At 44.0% G+C, this 20,042-nt stretch overlaps 1 protein-coding gene across 3 annotated transcripts in view; it reads right to left on the bottom strand.

The window, feature by feature from the left end:
* ACP3 (acid phosphatase 3) overlaps window positions 1-6,185 on the bottom strand; it is a 54,325-nt gene extending 48,140 nt beyond the window's left edge. For 2 of the 3 annotated variants that reach the window (XM_016941939.4, XM_016941940.4), the window contains exon 1: window positions 5,916-6,123. In XM_016941939.4, coding sequence (XP_016797428.3) covers window positions 5,916-6,035 — 120 coding nt within the window. In that variant the 5' untranslated portion in view covers window positions 6,036-6,123. Of the gene's footprint in view, window positions 1-5,915 lie in introns of all 3 variants that reach the window. The other variant, XM_063807194.1, reaches the window with a different exon arrangement.
* Between the last annotated feature and the right edge of the window lie 13,857 nt (window positions 6,186-20,042).

Below are 20,042 nucleotides of genomic sequence, written 5' to 3'. Positions count from 1 at the left end.
ATTTCAAATAAATATTCCCGATGTTTTCTTATTTTTTGTTTTTACTAAAATTAAAAAAAATCTGGCTCCCTCCCTCTCCCTAGAAACTCCTTGAAAGCAGAACCCTTGCTGTCACAAGCACTGCTATAACCCCAAAACAGTGCCTGGAACATAGTAATATGCAAAAAAGGCCTGTTCTGATGAACAGGTGAATCTCAGATTGGGTCTAGTACTTCCAGGCACATTATGGATTTCTTTCCAATCTTCTCATTTCATGAGGGTTTTTGATTGTCATCCTTATTTATCAGCAAGGTGTGCTATGTGTGCTTTTTTTTTTTTTCCTTTCTTTCATCTTCTTGTCTTTCTCCTCTGTCTTAGCCCATTTTCTGTTGCTTTAACAGAATACCTGAGACTGGGAAATTTATAAAGGAAAGAGGTTTATTTTGCTCACAATTCTAGAGGTTAGGAAGTCCAAGATCAGGCAGCTGCATCTAGTCAGCTTCTGGTGAGGGCCTTGTGCTGTGTCATAACATGGCAGAAGGCATGACAGGACAAGAAGGGGCACACTGAGAGCCAAACTGGTTTTTATAATAGACTCACTGACATGATAACTTACCCACTTCTGTGATAACCTATTAATCCATTAATCTGTTAATCCATTAATCCATCAGGAGAGTAGAGCCCTCATGGCCCAATCACCTCTTAAAGGCCCCACCTCTTAAGGCTGTTACATTGGGATTAAGTTTCAACATGAGTTTTGGAGGGGACAAACATTCAAATTGTAGCAGTCTCTATCCTATTCATTTGTGCCTTTGCTTCTAGAACAGTGAGTCTGCTTCCAGACTGGATTGAAGTCTCATAAACCATCATGTTCTCCTTTCAGGTTTGGAATTGGAGACACATCATAAAACTTTGGGATGATTCTGGAAGTCCTAAAAGGAACCTTATCCCCTGACATTAAATTCTTCTTATTATTTTATTAGGGTATACTCTAAGTTGTGAAAATCTCTTGATGCACAAAGATAACTATGAGTAGAAGGCTATTTTATTTTCTTCTTTTAGGACCTAAGAAATAAATCCATTGGTAAAGAAAATTAAAAATAAAATAGTTTGGGCAGAAATAATTGAGTAATGTAAATGAGTGTCATTTCAGAGGTTAGAAGGAAAGCTGGCTGACCTTGAAAGGAATCAGCATGAGAATATGTTCTGTACTCCCCGTAAAGCAATCAGGACAAGTCTAATAAGACTTTGATCCAGAGACTGGGACGAACACAGAGGCCTGCAAATAAGGGAAGCTGTAAAAACTGTGTATTATGTTGTGTAGAAGATGTATGATATATCAGAAAAGGTCTGGGTTTTCAGTTGGTTAGACCTGGGTTCAAACTCCTGCTTTGTCAAGGTCCTGCTGGGTGACCTTGGGAAAATGATTTAACTTAACATTCTGCATGCCTCAATTTCCCTTTCCTTTCCTCAATTTCCTTTCATGTAAAACACAAAAGCATTATTTCTCATCCAGGAGCATCATGAAAATTAAATGTGTAATATATGTAAAGCCATCAGTATAATACCGAGCACACAGGATGCATTTGATATATGGGATTTATTATTATATTTGTTATAATTATTTTTGTTGTTATATTATTCAGACATTTAGCTTAGCTACCATATATACTTCCTTTCCTGCTGACAATAATTTGCAGCATATAGGGCAAATGAGCACTACCTATTGAGCAATGGGAAACAGCACTCTCCTTCAAGACATACCTCTGTTAATTTCTAATCATCTCTCCCTACTTTTATTTCCTTGGCTGAGAGGAATAATTAATTATTCCTTTGCATTTAGGATACTGAGAAGCACCCACAGGAATAACCTGGTTGGCTGAAATGTCTTGGCCAATTGCACCCTGAAAATTTGTGAAATGCATTGGCATAAATCTGGGGAGAAGCTCATGTAAGCAAACTGAACTGAGCTGGCTCAGTACCAACTCTCAGCACACGGTGCTGTTTCCGGCAAATGTCTTTGGAAAACCTGTGGTCTCCAGACAGCTTGGCTGTTCCTTGGATATAGTGATTAGGAGCCATACAGCAAGGGAGAGAGATTGTATGTAACGTTGTTTGTGAACTGAGGCAGGAGACCTGATTTTTGCTTTTCAGTGGAATTTTATCTGGTCCATCTTTTTTTTTTTTCTTTTTTGCAGAGATGAGGTCTTACTATATTAACCAGCCTGGTCTTGAACTCCTGGCCTCAAGCAATCCTCCTGTTTCGGCTTTCCAAAGTGCTGGGATTACAGGTGTGAGTTGCTGCACCCAGCCTCTGGTACCTCTTTTTATAAGCCAACCCAAGCGACAGGGTTTTTCCCTGTTGTCCAGGCTGGAGTGCAATGGTGTGATCCTAGCTCAATGTGGCCTCACACTGCTGTGCTCAAGTGATCCTCTAGCTCCACCTTCCCTAGTAGCTAGGAGGTCCTTCATGTCCATAATGTGGAAGTTGCCCATTCCAGTGTATAGATTGTGTGCTGAGAATTTGGAGGCTGCTTCCATCAAGAATATCATATTATGCCAGGCGCAGTGGCTCACGCCTGTAATCTCAGCCCTTTGGGAGGCCAAGGCTGGTGGATCACCTGAGGTCAAGAGTTCAAGACCAGCCTGGCCAACGTGGTGAAACCCCGTCTCTACTAAAAATACAAAAACTAGCCAGGCATGGTGGCGCACGCTACTTGGGAGGCTGAGACTGGAGAATCACTTGAACCTGGGAGACGGAGGTTGCAGTGAGCCAAGATCATGCCACTGCACTCCAGCCTGGGCGACAGAGTAAGACTCTGTCTCAAAAAAAAAAAAAAAAAAAAAACCCAAGAATATTATATTACTTGATTAAGAATTCTGCATGAAGAAAGTCAACCATGAAGAATGAGAAGAGTGTATACCTTGTAAGTCATCATTCCTTTCTTAACACTGGTGAAATGAGATGGAATTTTTCTGTCTTGGATCAGCTGAACTTGTGGGTTTTCTCTGGGTTAGGGGAGACGGGATGCTTTAAAATGACATTTTTCTATTTCTGGATGATATAATATGATGCATGAAATAACTTAAAAAACTCAAGTGGGTGTGTGTGGGAAATGAGTGGCTATGCAGATGAAACAAGATTGCATGGGTGATAGTCTTTGAAGCTGGTTGATGAGGACATCTAGATTCACCATATTTACTATTCTTTCCATATAAAGTTAAAAATGTCAGTTCTCTCAGTGTTTTCTACAGGACATTGGGGAAAAAAGAGGGAGGTGAATGCTGTAATCAAAAATTTGAAAACACAGTTTGGAAAACACTAGATCTTTTCCTTGAAAGCCACAGTGCGTATTAGCATGTTAAAGACTTAGGATTACTGCATTAAAGAGACCTTTTAAACACAGTTTAACCCAGTTCTATTCCCAAAGCTAACTTGACTATTGAAACTGATTTTTTCCCCATGTACACCTGTTAACAACTTGTCAAACTAGCATTTCATGGGTCACAGGCACTTCAGTTAGTCTGAGAACAAGAACCAAGGACAGTTTCCTCCTCTTTCTGCTGAGAACAGCTTTTCAGAATTGGGGAGGATTTATTTTTCTCGGATCACAGAGGAAAAGCAAGGGAACCACCTGCTGATTCAGAGTCAAGCTAATCCAGCAAACCTTACAGGGGGATCTCAGACTAGCTCCATGTGCTGGGTTATATACACACAGCAGGAAAAGACCATGTCTAGTGATAAAGGGAAAGGCATCCAGGGTCAGAGAGCCTGGGTTCAAATTCTGTCTCCACCATTCCATCTGTGTGACCATGGGCAAGATGCTTAACCTTTTTGTGCCTCAATTTCTTCATCTATAAAATAGGAATAATAAGTTTTACAAAACTTTATAGAATGGTTGCCAGATTTGGCAAATAAACATACAGGATGCCCAATATTGCATGGGACTAAAAAATTATTTGCTATTTATCTGAAGTTCAAATTCAAATGGTCATCCCATATTTTATTTAACGACCTTATTTTAGAGGATTGTTGACAGGCTTATGTGATACAATTCATATTGAACACTCAGAACAGTGCCTTGTAAGCACTCAATTGCAGTAAGTGCTTGCAGTAAGCACTCAATTGACTATTGGTTATTATCATTAATATTACCACTTTAATCATGGGCATCTTTTAAAAAAATTCTGGTTCTCCTAATAATTTTCTAAGAGTTTTCTCATTTGTATAAATTAACCACTTATAGTCGAATATTCTCTTTAGTCAATAAAAATAAGAAACTGATGTTTACTGGCTTAAGTACTTAGATGGACGTTGTTTTATAAGGGCCAAGAAAGATGTATTAAGTGGCCCTTCATCTACCATTAATGGAAGGAAATCATGGTAGGAAAAAATAGTTAACACTGGCTTTGTGCAATATTTGTTAATTTTTTTAGTTCTAAGAGAGCTAGCTTTGTATTTTGGCTTTCCTCAGGAAAGAATTAACTTGCAGTCCCTGAATATAGGAAACCCACAACAACTTGGTAGTCAAAGGAAGTTAGCCTGGGCTAACTTGGGTAAAACATGGAGGAGGGAATACATCATGTACAGTGAACTTGGAGTAACTTGGATTTCTCAGAAGATTGCCACTCAACCAGCTTGTCACAGGTTTACAGTATTACAAGCACGGCAGATGCAGTACAATTTCTACAGTCCCTAAACTTGCTTCATGCACATGTTAGCAAGAAAACTACTGTTAGAAGTACAAGCCTAGCTCACATGGGTTAAAGAAGGCACACAGTATTATATATTTTTTTCTGCACAGAAGTCTGACAGCTGGTGAATCATTTGTAAATAAATTGATAATTTGTTTCACTGGGTTTTCTGTCATTGTTGACTCATGACCTAGTAAGGATTTACTGGACTATAAGAATAATGATTCAAATAAGCACATGGGTATCATATTTTCTGTAGAAAGTAAAGAGTTTTGAATATCCCATGCTGAAAAAAAAATAGCCTGAACTTTAATTTTTAAGGAAACAGTGACTTTCCTTCAAATTATAAAAATAATTTTTGAGTATACTTGACAGAAAGAAAATTTACCTACTTATCAGCCCACTTTCACTATCTCAAATAAAAAAATGTAAGGAAGAGAAAGAAAACGAGAGAGGAAAGGCAAGAAGCAGCTTAGAGGCTTAGAGGCAGAGAAAGAGTGAAACAGAAGGAAAAAAAGATACAGAAACAGAAAATCAGACTCTTAGGTAACATGATGAATCCCCTTCACTTTGCAAACCCTCTTTCCATCTATTTTCAAACAATGTCAACAGTATATTTTCTTTTCTTGATATTATGCATCAGCCACCCCCCACCTTTTTTCATAACTGGTCACATGTACCAATGATTTTAATCGTCAACTAAATCTATATATCAGAAAATCATCCTAAAATTCCAAATTTAGATTCACTTTTATGCTTCAAGATTGTTTACAAATATTTGTTCTAATTTCCTGATAAACAAAGATGAAAGGACTACTTAATTCAGAAAATGACTGTTTTTTGGCTTGCAAACAAATAATCATTAAATTGAATGAAGCCCGCTCTTGGTACATAAACAGCGCCAGCTGTGGCTTCTTCTGGACTGGTGTGGCTGTCAAAAGGAATCTGAATTCAAGGCAGTTGTAAAGTAAGTAAATAAATAACATCAGCAAAAGCAAATAAAAAGCAACCCCTAAAAAACCAGTGACCAAAAAATATTTTTGTTAGGACACGTTAGGTCTTCATTAAGAGGAACTTGCAAAACTTGATTATTCACTTTCTGAGTTTGAACAGAGCCTGGTCTCTGGGAAACAATCCAAGGATAAAACAATCCAAGGATAAGATGAAAGCTGACGCTTGCCTTATCAGATTTTGCTGGGAACACAGTTTTAAGGAAAAAGCAATGAGAAAAGTCTACTTACCAAAGTCACAAACTTCAACTCCTTGGCTAGTACACTTCGGTCTAGCCAGAAAAAAAGCAGAAACAAGAAGCCAAGGCTAAGGCTTGCTGCCCTGGCCAGGAGGAGGGGTGCAGCTCTCATGTTGAGGAGAGCTGTTTCTGGCAGGAGTTAGGAGGAACTGCTACCACTTCAAAAGCCTGTAGAGGGGAAGCTATTTAATTAAGGGATTGAAAGGGAAGGAGGAGCCACACTCATAAATAGTAAAGTTTCCAGGAAGCGTAGGGCAGGTTTGGTATGTAAATAATGTCATGTAAATTTTGAGCTGAGAGAGATCACAGTTTCCCCATTTAAGTTAGGACACCAAGGCCAAGAGCAGGGAAAGCTGTTGATCAAGGTCACAGAGCATGTTAGCAGACATTTCTATTCTTGTTTTCAGTTTACTTTTATCTTTGTTTTTTTTTTTGTTTTTTTTTTTTTTTTTTTTGAGACGGAGTCTCGCTCTGTCACCCAGGCTGGAGCGCAGTGGCACAATCTCGGCTCACTGCAAACTCCGCCTCCCAGGTTCAAGCAATTCTCCTGCTTCAGTCTCCTGAGTAGCTGGGATTACAGGCGTGCACCACCACACCCGGCGAATTTTTGTATTTTTAGTAGAGACGGGGTTTCACCATGTTGGTTAGGCTGGTCTCCAACTCCTAACCGCATGATCTGCCTGCCTTGGCCTCCCAAAGTGCTGAGATTACAGGCATGAGCCACTGTGCCAAGCCAGTTTACTTTTAGCTTTTCTTTAGATAGGGTATGATACAGCGTTGGATTTGTGGCTGTCACTTGGGAAAGGGATCCACCCTGACTTTAGAAACCTTAGACCAGTGATTCTTAATCTGTTGGGAGTCCAAAGTTGTAGGACTGAAATCTGGAAGGAAATACAGGTGTTGACATATTTGGGGCCTATTTCCATGCCAAACATGGCTACTTTTTCAAAAACTCTCATGTAGCCTATAGAGGTATTTTTAAATTAAAGAAGAAAAGTAACAGCAAGTTTATTTTGAAAAATTTTAGGCTGGGCGTGGTGGCTCATGTCTGTAATCCCAGCACTTTGGGAGGCTGAGGTGGGCAGATCACTTGAGGTCAGGAGTTAAGACCAGCCTGGCCAGCATGGTGAAACCCCATCTCTAATAAAAATACAAAAAAAAAAAAATTAGCCTGGCGTGGTGGCACATGCCTATAGTCCCAGCTACCTGGGAGGCGAGGCAGGAGAGTCACTTGAACCCAGGAGGTGGAGGTTGCAGTGAGCCGAGATTGTGCCACTGCACTCCAGCCTGAGTGACAGAGCAAGACTCCATCTCAAAACACAACAAAACAAACAAACAAACGACAACAAAAAACAAACAAAAGAAAAATTGTAGTCACACCTTAAGACAATTGGACATTACCTATGGTATCTCAAAATTAGATTGGAGGTCCCTTTCCAAACCTGACAGAGTTTTTTAAGAAAGCAAAAAGCCCAAACCTACAATTCTATATTATTAGTCATCAACTTTGGCCATAAGCCTTAAATTTTGAGTGAGTTACATCCTTGCCTCTCCAGCTATGATCTCACTGGGGACACTACAAAAGGCGATCCAGACTGATGGAACTTTGCTTTCCATTTCCCCCAACCTGTCAGTTCCATCATAGGCTAAAACAATACAAACTTGAGGTGCACATTGAGATTTTGCAAGATTTGGGGGCAGAGCTGCCTGTCATGATATTTCTATCCTAATGGCAGAGGGAGAACAATGGTTTACCCGCAACCTGTTTCCTGGTACATTGCGCTTACCTGTGGCAGGAGGATTGTGTTCTTATGTGATCATAGGATGCCCTGGAATGTGGTATATGGGAGAACTGTTGCTTCTTCTGGTAGTAGGAAACATGCGCAAATAGGCTGGGCATGGTGGCTCACACCTGTAATCCCACCACTTTGGGAGGCTGAGGTGGGCAGATCACTTGAGATCAGGAGTTTGAGACCAGCCTGGTCAATGTGGTGAAACCCCATATCTACTAAAAATACAAAAATTAGCCAGGTGTGGTGGTGGGAGCCTGTAATCCCAGCTACCTGGGAGGCTGGGGCAGGAGAATCACTTGAATCCAGGAGGCCGAGGTTGCAGTGAGCTGAGATCACACCACTGCACTCTAGCCTGGGCAATAGAGTGAGACTCTGTCCCCCCTCCAAAAAAAAAAATGTGCAAATAATAAATGCATGTGTGATTAGGATTAGACATTCAAGGGAACTTGCAACTTTCTCTTTGCCATCACATTCTCGACCTGCCAGTCTACACTGTCAATTTTAATGGGTAAGATTTTGAGGAAATGGGTGCAAGAAAAAGGAAATAAAAATTGGGAGGTTTTCCAGTCCAGGGCATACATGGAGTTGATACATTAATCCCTGCTGTGTGCACCAGGCAATCTGAGAAAGGAAGCTCCAGCACCTATGTACCATTCACAGGCAAATTTCTGAACCACATTTCTTAAATTGTGCCAGATGTCTGATTCTGTTGAATGCCTTATTTTCTCAGCCATCTGCCTGGGTCCTTGTTCTATCTCCTTCCTTGTCTCACCCTTGGACTGGTGCTTGGAACTATTTCAGCAATAGCCTTAGACCTTCCTGATAATGAAGACTGATTCTATAATCTACCTATACCATGTTGCACTGGTTGGATAAACCCTCTTTCTGACCTAGAGCCTAATGTTTTCTGTGGTACCGCCTCTGGGGTCCTTTTAGCTCTTCAAGTGAGAATGGCAACAACAACAAAGTTTTCTTTGAAAACCAGAGAAAGGCTGCTTGAATTGAATACATCTCAACTCAAACTTAATCCAAGTTGAATTAAATGGTTTATACTTCTATCTCAGTCATCACCCTCACTTCCACTTTGATCATTGAGTTATAAGGGGAGAAGAAGTATTCAAAGTCATAAATGTAGAGTCTTGAAAAACCTGAACACCATGAAATGGAGTGTAAAAGATCCTCAACTCAGATGAAACCTGTTGTAGAATGTTCTGTGGCACCTTGAACTTTGAACTCAATAAGGTCTTTGCAAAGACATAAGGGTCATCTGGGATAAATATATGGATATAGTATGTATTAGTCCACTTTCATACTGCTGTGAAGAAATACCTAAGACTGGGTAATTTATAAAGAAAAATAAATTTAATGGACTCAAAGTTCCACATGGCTGGGGAGGCCTCACAATCATGATGGAAGGTGAAGTAGAAGCAAAGGCACATCTTACATGGCAGCAGGCAAGAGAGTGTGTGCAGGGAAACTGCCCTTTATAAAACCATCAGATTTCATGAGACTTAATCACTGTCACAAGAATAGCATGGGAAAAGCCCTCCTCCACGATTCAATTACTTCCCACCAGGTACCTTTCATGACATGTGGGGATTATGGGAGTTACAATTCAAGATGAGATTTTTGTGGGGACACTGCCAAATCATATCATAGTAACATCAAAAGTGAGATTTGAAAAAACACTGGGAAGTCTTTATGTAAGAGTTCAGGGTGTCAATAATTTTCCATGATTAATAGGACTTACTGACTGAATCACTTGTGTTCTCTTGTTGTACTTCTTTCTCTATATGTCAAGTGCTCAACCTCTAATGAACTGTTCTAATGAACAGTTAGAAAGTTCCATAAGTGGAGCAGGTTAGGATTTTTGAAAATCAGACTCCCAGATAGATATTTGCATGTAGGAAGTTTATTAAGGAGTGCACTCAGGATTAACTCCAGTGGGGGGTAGAGAAATAACCAAGGTTGGGCAGAGGGAGAAGTTGATTTGTAATGCAATATTGTTTAAGACCTCAGCTGACCCTGTTACAAGTTCTGAAGATAGGAGGGCCTTTCAGGGTTGTCTTGAATTGAGGTGAGGAGCCAGGCCTTTTTTATTAGCCAGTCATTGGACGTAGTCTGCCCCTGGTAGGGAGTATGACCATGGATAAGGCAAAGGTGACTCTCTTCTGCCAAAATAATTCCCAAAGGGGTTGCTAGCTGAGTGATGTCAAACAAATTTCCAAGAGCTAGGAGCAATGAATCCTTGGGCAGTGTAACACAGAATCTATGATGATGAACACTTATAGGAAAAAAACTGTGATCCTTAGTAGATCACAGCCTATGAAAGCACTAAATGTGCCTCTGACCATAAGAGTCTGAGTTGGGAGGTGAGATCCATCAGTAAGTATATGGCTGTTCACCAGCATCACAGGGAAGACTGTGTTTAACCTGTCTGGCTTCTTATGGCCTTCATAATTGTATTATTTGACTCTCAGGGCCTTATGAACTATTGGGTACTCAATAATACTGATTGACCAACTGTCAATATAAATGCAAATGACTGCATCAGAGCCCTGTTACAATGTGAATTGCTTTGAGGCAAAATTTAATAAGATGGCTTTAGAATAAATGTTCTCCTCCTCTCAAACCATCATTTTGTGGGGGGCCTTTTTGCCCTCGGCATAAAATAACTATTTTATTGTTTAGTATTTAGACATACATCCCCCATAAAACCAAAGACTGTATCATAAGAATGTCATCAACTAAGGTGTGTGTACCTAGGGGATTCATGCAATGGTCTAACACTTTAAAAAGTAAAGAAAGTGTTAAAACTTTTATTTCTGTTTATTTTTTTACCTAAGAAAGAAAAAAAAGATTTACAATGGAAATTTATTCACAATGGACTGTTTTAAAATGGGCTATTATTTGGCCATTAAAAAAAGATCCAAGTACTGATACCTGCTACAACATGGATGAACCTTTAAAATATTAGGCTAATATTCCTTCTAAAATAGAACACGTATTTGTATGATTCCACTTATATTAAATGTTCAGAATAGAAAGATCTTAGGAAACAGCTTAAGATTTTTTAAAGATTGCCTAGGACAGGGAGAAAGGAGGCGGAGGATGATGATGGCTGAGGGGTATGTGGTCTCTTTTTGGGCTGCTAAAAATAGTCTAAAATTGATTGTAATGATACTTGCACAACTCTGAATATACTAAAAACTATTGAATTGTACACTTTAAATGAATGAATTTTATGACATCTGAATTATATCTCAATAAAGCTGTTATCTAAATAATTTACCACAAAATAAATATTCCAATATTTAATATAAGCATGGTAATAGAAGTATATCCTTAATAAATAAACACATATCTATTACTTGTAATACTGATGGAGTCCATGGTTGAACCAGTTTAAACATTACTAAATAAAATTAATATTAATTATAAAATATAATTTATATATATATATACATAAACTTAGATTATTAAAATTATCTATTGCTGTGAAACAAATGAACACAAACTTAGTGGCTTAAAACAACACACATTTCTTATCTTACCTTTTTCCTGAGTCAGGAGTCTAGGTATAACGTAAAAGGCCTTTCTGCTCAGAATTTTTCACAAGGCTTCAATCAAGGTGTTAGCCAGGCCTGGGATCCTGTCCCAGCTCCTGTAGTTGTTGGCAGGAATCAGTTCCTTGCAAGCTGTTTGGGGGCCCCAGTTCCTAAATTGCTGGCTGCTGCGTAGAAGCTGCCTTCAATTCCTTGCTACTTGGGCCCCTCCAAGAGGGCTGTTTGAGTCATCAGAACATGCAAACTAAGGCAACAGAGAAACTTCAGAGATCATCTTTCCAGGACTTCATAAAATTTATCATGTGTAAGGATTACCCAAAGAGTTTAATAAAAAACAGACTTCTCCTGGGCCTCACTCCTGGAAATTCTGATTCAGTGGGTTCAGGTAAGATGAGGAATGATGTCCCACTAATACTTAATGGTGCCTAAGGCAAAAGGCAAAAATCATTAAACCAATCCTGTCATTACATAAAATTTTGATATGTTGTTTATTATGGATTGTTTAACATTAATTTTTATTTTTCAAAATTTTGCATTAAAATATTCCTTCTTTTGATTATAGGTTTTTGGTACACCTTAAGTGTTGAGCCCAAGGAGAATGCCTCACTCACCTCACACTAATTCCCAGCCGTGACTCTAAGAATTGGAAGCTGGAGATAACATACTTTTTCCTTTTGAGATGAAATGATCTAACTTTCTCTGATTCTCTCTACGAGGAAATGCAGGCTTGGGTGAGGTGAATCCAGCTTTGGCTGACTGTACTGAGGCACTCAGGACTGAATGGGACTCAGGACTTTTTGTCTTTTAGACTGAACAGAGCTGACCTCTAGCTACTCCTTGGGCTGTCATTACTTGCATAGAGCTAGCCCCCTCATGCTTCCTGTGTGTAACAAAGCTGCTTTTCTCACAGTCAGGAGGCAAACATTGGCCTATTACTATTTCACCTTTAATACAGGCTTACAGAATGAACTTACAAAAATATGATGTAATCTCATTTTGTATAAATGTGTATCGAAGAAAAGACAGAATAGAGATGGGCCAATATTTTTAATGGTGATTTTTTGGGGGGGTTGATGGGATTATAGGTGTTTTCATTTTCTTTCTTCTACTTTTCTCTACTTTCCAAATGTCTTATAATGAATAGATATTTTAATTAAAATCAGAAAACAAATTGTAAAATATCTAGCATTAACTTCATGATAATTCTCATTTGAGTGAGTATCAGAGTTATAGAAGGTAGGCCTAGAAAGCAATTCGCTTCATAACACTGTTCACCTGTCTTCACATGGGCCAACTTCTAAGCCATTGAAGAGAGAACTTTTTCTATCTTCTGCTCCAGTTTCTGACCCTGTCCCTCTCCGCTTTTGTTTGATATGTCTTATATTAAACAGATAACCTCTTGTAGTAGCATGAAAGTACAAGAAAACACAATAACTATTTAGAAAGTCCTGTTTGTCCTTAAGAACTTCTTAAATCAAACCAGGTCAATGGCCTACTAAACATATTCCACCACACTTAGAATAAAATCCAAAGCCCTCCATGGTATATAAGCTCTGCTTATATCTGGCTCCTATGACCTCTTCAACTCACCTCCCATCAGGCTTCTTTTGCTTACTCCATTCTAGCCACACTGATCCCTTATGTCTCAAACGAGCCACATGTGCTTCCACTTGATGCACTTTGCATTGCCTGTTCCCTCTGAGGGAACTCTTACCTCAAATGGGCTGATTCTCTCACTTCACCTCTTTGGATGGCTTTCCTTGAGCACCCCAGTTAAAAGAGCAGCTTCCCCAGCAATCTCTATCATACTGCAGCAGGACAAGCTGCACACAAAACCCCTCAGACACCGAGTTAAAGAAGGAAGGGCTTTATTCAGCTGGGAGCTTCGGCAAGACTCACGTCTCCAACAACCGAGATCCCGGAGTGAGCAATTCCTGTCCCTTTTAAGGGCTCACAACTCTAAGAAGGTCCGCGTGAGAAGGTCATGATCGATTGAGCAAGCAGGGGGTATGTGGCTGGGGGCTGCATGCACTGGTAATTACAATGGAACAGAACAGGACAGGGATTTTCACAGTGCTTTTCTATACAATGTCTGTAATCTATAGATAAGATAACCGGTTAGGTCAGGGGTCAATCTTTAATTACCAGGCCCAGGGCCTGGCGCCGGGATGTCTGCCTGTGGATTTCATTTCTGCCTTTTAGTTTTTACTTCTTCTTTCTTTGGAGGCAGAAATTGGGTATAAGACAATGTGAGGGGTGGTCTCCTCCCTTACTCCCCCCACTTTGAGACTCTCACTCAATAGTGGGAGTTCTCACTTTCATTTTTACTACCTGTGTCTTCTTGCAAGACAGATTGATAGTGATTCATATAGTACACTTGTGCTGAAGCATTTTGGTGAACTAAGGTAGTGACGAAGCTTTTTATCATTTGAAGAAATGCAGGTAGCAAACAGGGGAGCAGTAAGAAGGTTTCTATTACTATTATAACTCCTATTATAAGAGTTTTAAATCTCTTTAGCACTGGGAATCATTTTCCAAACATGGCCCTAGGATCAAATCTATGCCACACTTGCATGGGCACATGTGTCAGTTTTGTCATATTTCTAACTATGTCTTCAACTACTTGCCCTTAATCATCTATGTGTAGATAGGAATTAGTAAGGTTAAATTTTCTGCAGACCCTTCCTTCAGCTGCTAGCAAGTAGTTGAGAGCCAATTTATTTTGATAGATAGCATTTCTCATCTGAGTTTCTTGCCAGGCCAGAATAGTCAAGGCTCTGCCGGTCTTATTAGTGATTATTTCTAAGACAGCTTGTAACCGTATGATTCAGTTGAGCATATAAATATGGGTTCATGAGCCATCTTGTGCCCAAGTACCAGGCCAATAATATTGTATGATTCTCTCAGGAGGCCATTCATCATCTTTTTAATTTTTTATAGCTATGCTTCTTTTTTGAGGGAAACACAGACAGGGAAGCCCAGGAGTTCATCTGTCTTTACGTGTAGTAGGAAGAAAAATGGCTTAATAGTGCCAATAACACAACTACCTGCCCACTGGTCGGGCAACTTGGCCTAAGGTCTATGCCCACATATCCAGTATAATCCAGTGGGGGCTGTCTAACGGGTGGGTCCACACAGTTTTCAACTTTGGGAATTTACTAAATGGATTTTTCTTAGTGTGGTTTGAGCTCCACTAGGTGGCTATTTTTGTAGTATTATTATAATACAGTTTTTGTCCAAGGCAGCTGAGTCCTCCCACAGGAATTGTGAAGTCCTTCCTTACTCTTGCTATACAGTATTGTCTAATGATTGAAGCTCTTAGGACCTAGAAGTTATCAGGGTGATTCTTTTCAGCCGGGAATTCATCAGGAACTGGGTCTGTAGGTACTAATTCTCGGGCTTCCCATGGCCATTGATCTCCCATTACAGTTCCTCTACATACATAACATGAAGTGACATTGAGAGACTGGGCTATGTGCTTAGCTAATTGCAAAAACAAATTTCTTGTTTTTCCTGGAATTTCTGGTACTGGCACATTTAGTTTATCATAGAAGGTTTGAAATACTGGCTCTGGAGAGTGTTTATAAACTTCTCCTCAAACCACAATATTTACTTGAGGATCCAGTCCAGCCCCATTGATTCCTAGGGTTACACGCTCCCCTTTTTTCCAGCGAGGATCAAGGGGGTTGGTTATTACTAGTTCTAAGGGGTTACACTGACCACCGGTAGAGGAAGGGCCACTTTTCCCTTTCTGAAGGTGGACAGGATCCTTTTTATTTTTTATCCAAGTAGCCTAAATGACACAAGACCAGTATCCACATTCATTTCCACACAGTTCTAATTCATGACATATGTACTTATTTTCTGCCATATAGCCTCTTTCCTAATTAAGAGAACCACATCCTATTCCTAACTTATTACTATTAATGACAGCACAGGCATCAACCTTCAAGGTGACTTGTTTGGGCACCCCTTTTTCTTTTGTTTTGGCTAACTCTTTACTCATATCGTTTATGAGCCCCCACCAGTTCTTAGTCCTTAATCTTGTTTCAAAAACTGTGGTCGAGATCTGGAAGGACTGCGTGGTAGATAGAGCTCCCTCTCCCCTCTCCCCTCTCCCCTCTCCCTTCTCCCCTCCCCCCTCCCCCCTCCCCCCTCTCCCCTCTCCCCTCTCCCCTCTCCCCTCTTTCCACGGTCTCCCTCTGATGCCGAGCCGAAGCTGGACGGTACTGCTGCCATCTCAGCTCACTGCAACCTCCCTGCCCGATTCTCCTGCCTCAGCCTGCCGAGTGCCTGCGATTGCAGGCGTGCGCCGCCACGCCTGACTGGTTTTTGTATTTTTTTGGTGGAGACAGGGTTTCGATGTGTCGGCTGGGCTGGTCTCCAGCTCCTAACCGCGAGTGATCCGCCAGCCTCGGCCTCCCGAGGTGCCGGGATTGCAGACGGAGTCTCGTTAACTCAGTGCTCAATGGCGCCCAGGCTGGAGTGCAGTGGCGTGATCTCGGCTCGCTACAACCACCTCCCAGCCGCCTGCCTTGGCCTCCCTAAGTGCCGAGATTGCAGCCTCTGCCTGGCAGCCACCCCGTCTGGGAAGTGAGGAGCGTCTCCGCCTGACTGCCCATCGTCTGGGATGTGAGGAGCCCCTCTGCCTGGCTGCCCAGTCTGGAAAGTGAGGAGCGTCTCTGCCCGGCCGCCATCCCATCTAGGAAGTGAGGAGCGCCTCTTCCCGGCCGCCATCACATCTGGGAAGTGAGGAGCGTCTCTGCCCGGCCGCCCATCGTCTGAGATGTGGGGAGCACCTCTGCCCTGCCGCCCCGTCCGGGATGTGAGGAGTGTCTCTGCCCGGCCGCCCTGTCTGAGAAGTGAGGAGACCCTCTGCCTGGCAACCGCCCCATCTGAGAAGTGAGGAGCCCCTCCGCCCGGCAGCCACCCCGTCTGAGAAGTGAGGAGCGTCCTCCCTCCTCGTCTGGGAGGGAGGTGGGGGGGTCAGCCCCCCGCCCGGCCAGCCGCCCCGTCCGGGAGGTGAGGGGCACCTCTGCCCGGCCGCCCCTACCGGGAAGTGAGGAGCCCCTCTGCCCGGCCAGCCGCCTCGTCCGGGAGGGAGGTGGGGGGGTCAGCCCCCCGCCTGGCCAGCCGCCCCGTCCGGGAGGCGAGGGGTGCCTCTGCCCGGCTGCCCCTACTGGGAAGTGAGGAGCCCCTCTGCCCGGCCAGCCGCCCCGTCCGGGAGGGAGGTGGGGGGGTCAGCCCCCCTCCCGGCCAGCCGCCCCATCCGGGAGGGAGGTGGGGGGGTCAGCCCCCCGCCCGGCCAGCCACCCCGTCCGGGAGGGAGGTGGGGGGATCAGCCCCCCGCCTGGCCAGCCGCCCCGTCCGGGAGGGAGGTGGGGGGATCAGCCCCCTGCCCGGCCAGCCGCCCTGTCCAGGAGGTGGGGGGGGCGCCTCTGCCCGGCCGCCCCTACTGGGAAGTGAGGAGCCCCTCTGCCCGGCCAGCCGCTCTGTCTGGGAGGGAGGTGGGGGGGTCAGCCCCCGGCCCGGCCAGCCGCCCCATCCGGGAGGTGAGGGGCGCCTCTGCCCGGCCGCCCCTTCTGGGAAGTGAGGAGCCCCTCTGCCCGGCCAGCCGCCCCGTCCGGGAGGGAGGTGGGGGGGTCAGCCCCCCGCCCGGCCAGCCGCCCCGTCCGGGAGGGAGGTGGGGGGTCAGCCCCCAGCCCAGCCAGCCGCCCCGTCCGGGAGGGAGGTGGTGGGGTCAGCCCCCAGCCCAGCCAGCCGCCCCGTCTGGGAGGGAGGTGGGGGGTCAGCCCCCCGCCCGGCCAGCCGCCCCGTCCGGGAGGGAGGTGGGGGGGTCAGCCCCCCACCCGGCCAGCCGCCCCGTCCGGGAGGGAGGTGGGGGGATCAGCCCCCCGCCCGGCCAGCCACCCTGTCCGGGAGGTGAGGGGCGCCTCTGCCCGGCTGCCCCTACCGGGAAGTGAGGAGCCCCTCTGCCCGGCCAGCCGCCCCCTCCAGGAGGGAGGTGGGGGGGTCAGCCCCCCGCCGGGCCAGCCGCCCCGTCGGGGAGGTGAGGGGCACCTCTGCCCGGCCGCCCCTACTGGGAAGTGAGGAGCCCCTCTGCCCGGCCAGCCGCCCTGTCTGGGAGGGAGGTGGGGGGTCAGCCCCCCGCCCGGCCAGCCGCCCCGCCCGGGAGGGAGGTGGGGGGGGTCAGCCCCCCGCCCGGCCAGCTGCCCCGTCCGGGAGGTGAGGGGCGCTTCTGCCCGGCCGCCCCTACTGGGAAGTGAGGAGCTCCTCTGCCCGGCCACCACCCCATCTGGGAGGTGTACTCAACAGCTCATTGAGAACGGGCCATGAAGACAATGGCGGTTTTGTGGAATAGAAATGGGGGAAAGGTGGGGAAAAGATTGAGAAATCGGATGGTTGCTGTGTCTGTGTAGAAAGAGGTAGACATGGGAGACTTTTCATTTTGTTCTGTACTAAGAAAAATTCTTCTGCCTTGGGATCCTGTTGATCTGTGACCTTACCCCCAACCCTGTGCTCTCTGAAACATGTGCTGTATCCACTCAGGGTTGAATGGATTAAGGGCGGTGCAAGATGTGCTTTGTTAAACAGATGCTTGAAGGCAGCATGTTCGTTAAGAGTCATCACCACTCCTTAATCTCAAGTACCCAGGGACACAAACACTGCGGAAGGCCGCAGGGTCCTCTGCCTAGGAAAACCAGAGAACTTTGTTCACTTGTTTATCTGCTGACCTTCCCTCCACTATTGTCCTGTGACCCTGCCAAATCCCCCTCTGCGAGAAACACCCAAGAATGATCAATAAAAAAGAAAAAAAAAAAAAAAAAAACTGTGGTCATGGGAGGCTCAGATGGGTCATAACACACATCAGGTTGGTCATTTCCTGGGCTACATACCTTGCATAGAATAGCATTATACAAACAAGTTTTTTTTTTTTTTTTTTTAGAGTCCTGGTACACTTATAATAATCATAAAATAATAGGACTGTAGCAATTTTTTTGTCCTACCTCAGTGACTTCATGTATACACTGGGAACAGTCCTCAGTCTGAGGAAGGTCAGTTGAAGTCCTTATTGTAAAAGTCCAAATTTTAAGGAAAATGAGTCCCGCGATGAGTTTTTTCATGCTTTGGCCATGCGTGGACCAGTCATCTTCTGGGTGTGACTAGAGCAGGGCTTGTCGTCTTCTTCAGAGTCACTTTGCACGGGTTGGCAAAGCTGCTCCCGTCCACGTACTGCTCACAGTCTACTGATGTTTAAGAATGCTGTCGGAGGTTGGGCCTGCTAGAATAAACTGAGTCCAACACCTCTAGACAGTTATGTTCAACTGGGCTCTCTGATACAAGGAGCAAGGTGGCGAGGTTTAGGGTGTTGCAAACTTCAATGGTTATGCGGGGATTTTCACATAGCAAGCTTTGGTAGTTGGTTAATCTAGCATTTGTTAACCAATGGTGTCCTTTGGTAGTCATTAAAGTTACTACAGCATGGGGGGCCTTTATATTCAGGTTTTGCCTAAGGGTTAGTTTATTTGCTTCTTGTGCTAACAGGCCGTTGCTGCCAGGGCCCTTAGACATGGGGGCCAGCCTTTGGAAACCCCGTCTAGTTGTTTTGAGAGATAGGCCACTGGCCTTGGCCAGGACCCCATAGTCTGGGTTAAAACTCTAACTGCCATTTTTTCCCTCGTTTTGACACATAGAGTATAAAGTATTTTGTCAGGTAAGGTAGCCCCAGGGCTGGGGCTGACATGAGTTTTTCTTTTAACTTATGAAAAGCTTGTTGCTGTTGGTTGTAATAGATGTAGTTTATTCAATCTACATTTTTATTAACTGTCACCTACCAAAATATTGACTCAAATCCTGCAGCTATTTGATTTCAAGCTTTAAATTGATATGGTATTCCCTGAGGGACTCCAGTTGCATCTAAATAGACTTGAGAGTCGAAAAATCCATAAAGGGCTTCTCTCGCTTTACGATGTCTTATTTTTCCTCCCTCTGGTTTTTGAAATGCCAGGGTGAAAGGGATAGCCAATTGGACTAAAGTATAAGTGCCACTCCAGTTATTCGGCAGAGTGTGCCCAGGAAAGGTCCACCACAATACCACCACACATCCGCTCAGGGATGAACAAGGGCTGACTGACTGATAAGCTCTTGAAACTTTTTAAGCTCACTGCATCCCTTCAGGTCTCCAAGGAATGCTAAGTTTCCTCCCTGTCATGAGAGACACGAAGTGAACGTAGTGTTGGGAGACGGAGGCTGGATGGCCCTCAGTGGCTGACCCGCAGGGTGCCAGATTTTGGGACATAGCAGAGAGAGCTTGGCACGACTTATTACTCCAGGCTTTAGAATCCTGGAAAAGAGCTACTATGCAGCCCATGCCTGGTTGACTGGAGGACCACCTTAGTGGAAAGGGGACAATCTGGGCCTCTGGCCTGCCATGCGCACAAGCATAACAATTGCCTTTGTTTAACGTGCAGATGAAATATTTGATCCATTCCAACCAGGCATTTGCATCTTGGTATCCTGTTTTAATTGCCAAAGTTTGTTTTAAGTCTTTAACTTCTATGATCCTCTAGTAAAATGAATGTATTTTGGGAAATTACAAAAACCGGTTTGGGCAGTCCATCCTTGCTCTTTAGTGGTCCACAGAATGTTGGACCAACTGTGGCATAAAAGCTCTATGTTGGGGAGCAAACTCCTGGTTGACACTGGAGTCTTTATCAAAATTTCCCTAGATTAAAACGTCCTAATTTACTAATGCCCAGT

Source organism: Pan troglodytes, chromosome 2 (assembly GCF_028858775.2).
Source record: "Pan troglodytes isolate AG18354 chromosome 2, NHGRI_mPanTro3-v2.0_pri, whole genome shotgun sequence".
NCBI classification, from domain to species: Eukaryota; Metazoa; Chordata; class Mammalia; order Primates; family Hominidae; genus Pan; species Pan troglodytes.
Note: the sequence above shows the minus strand (reverse complement) of the source record. Positions and strands in the feature narration are given on the sequence as shown.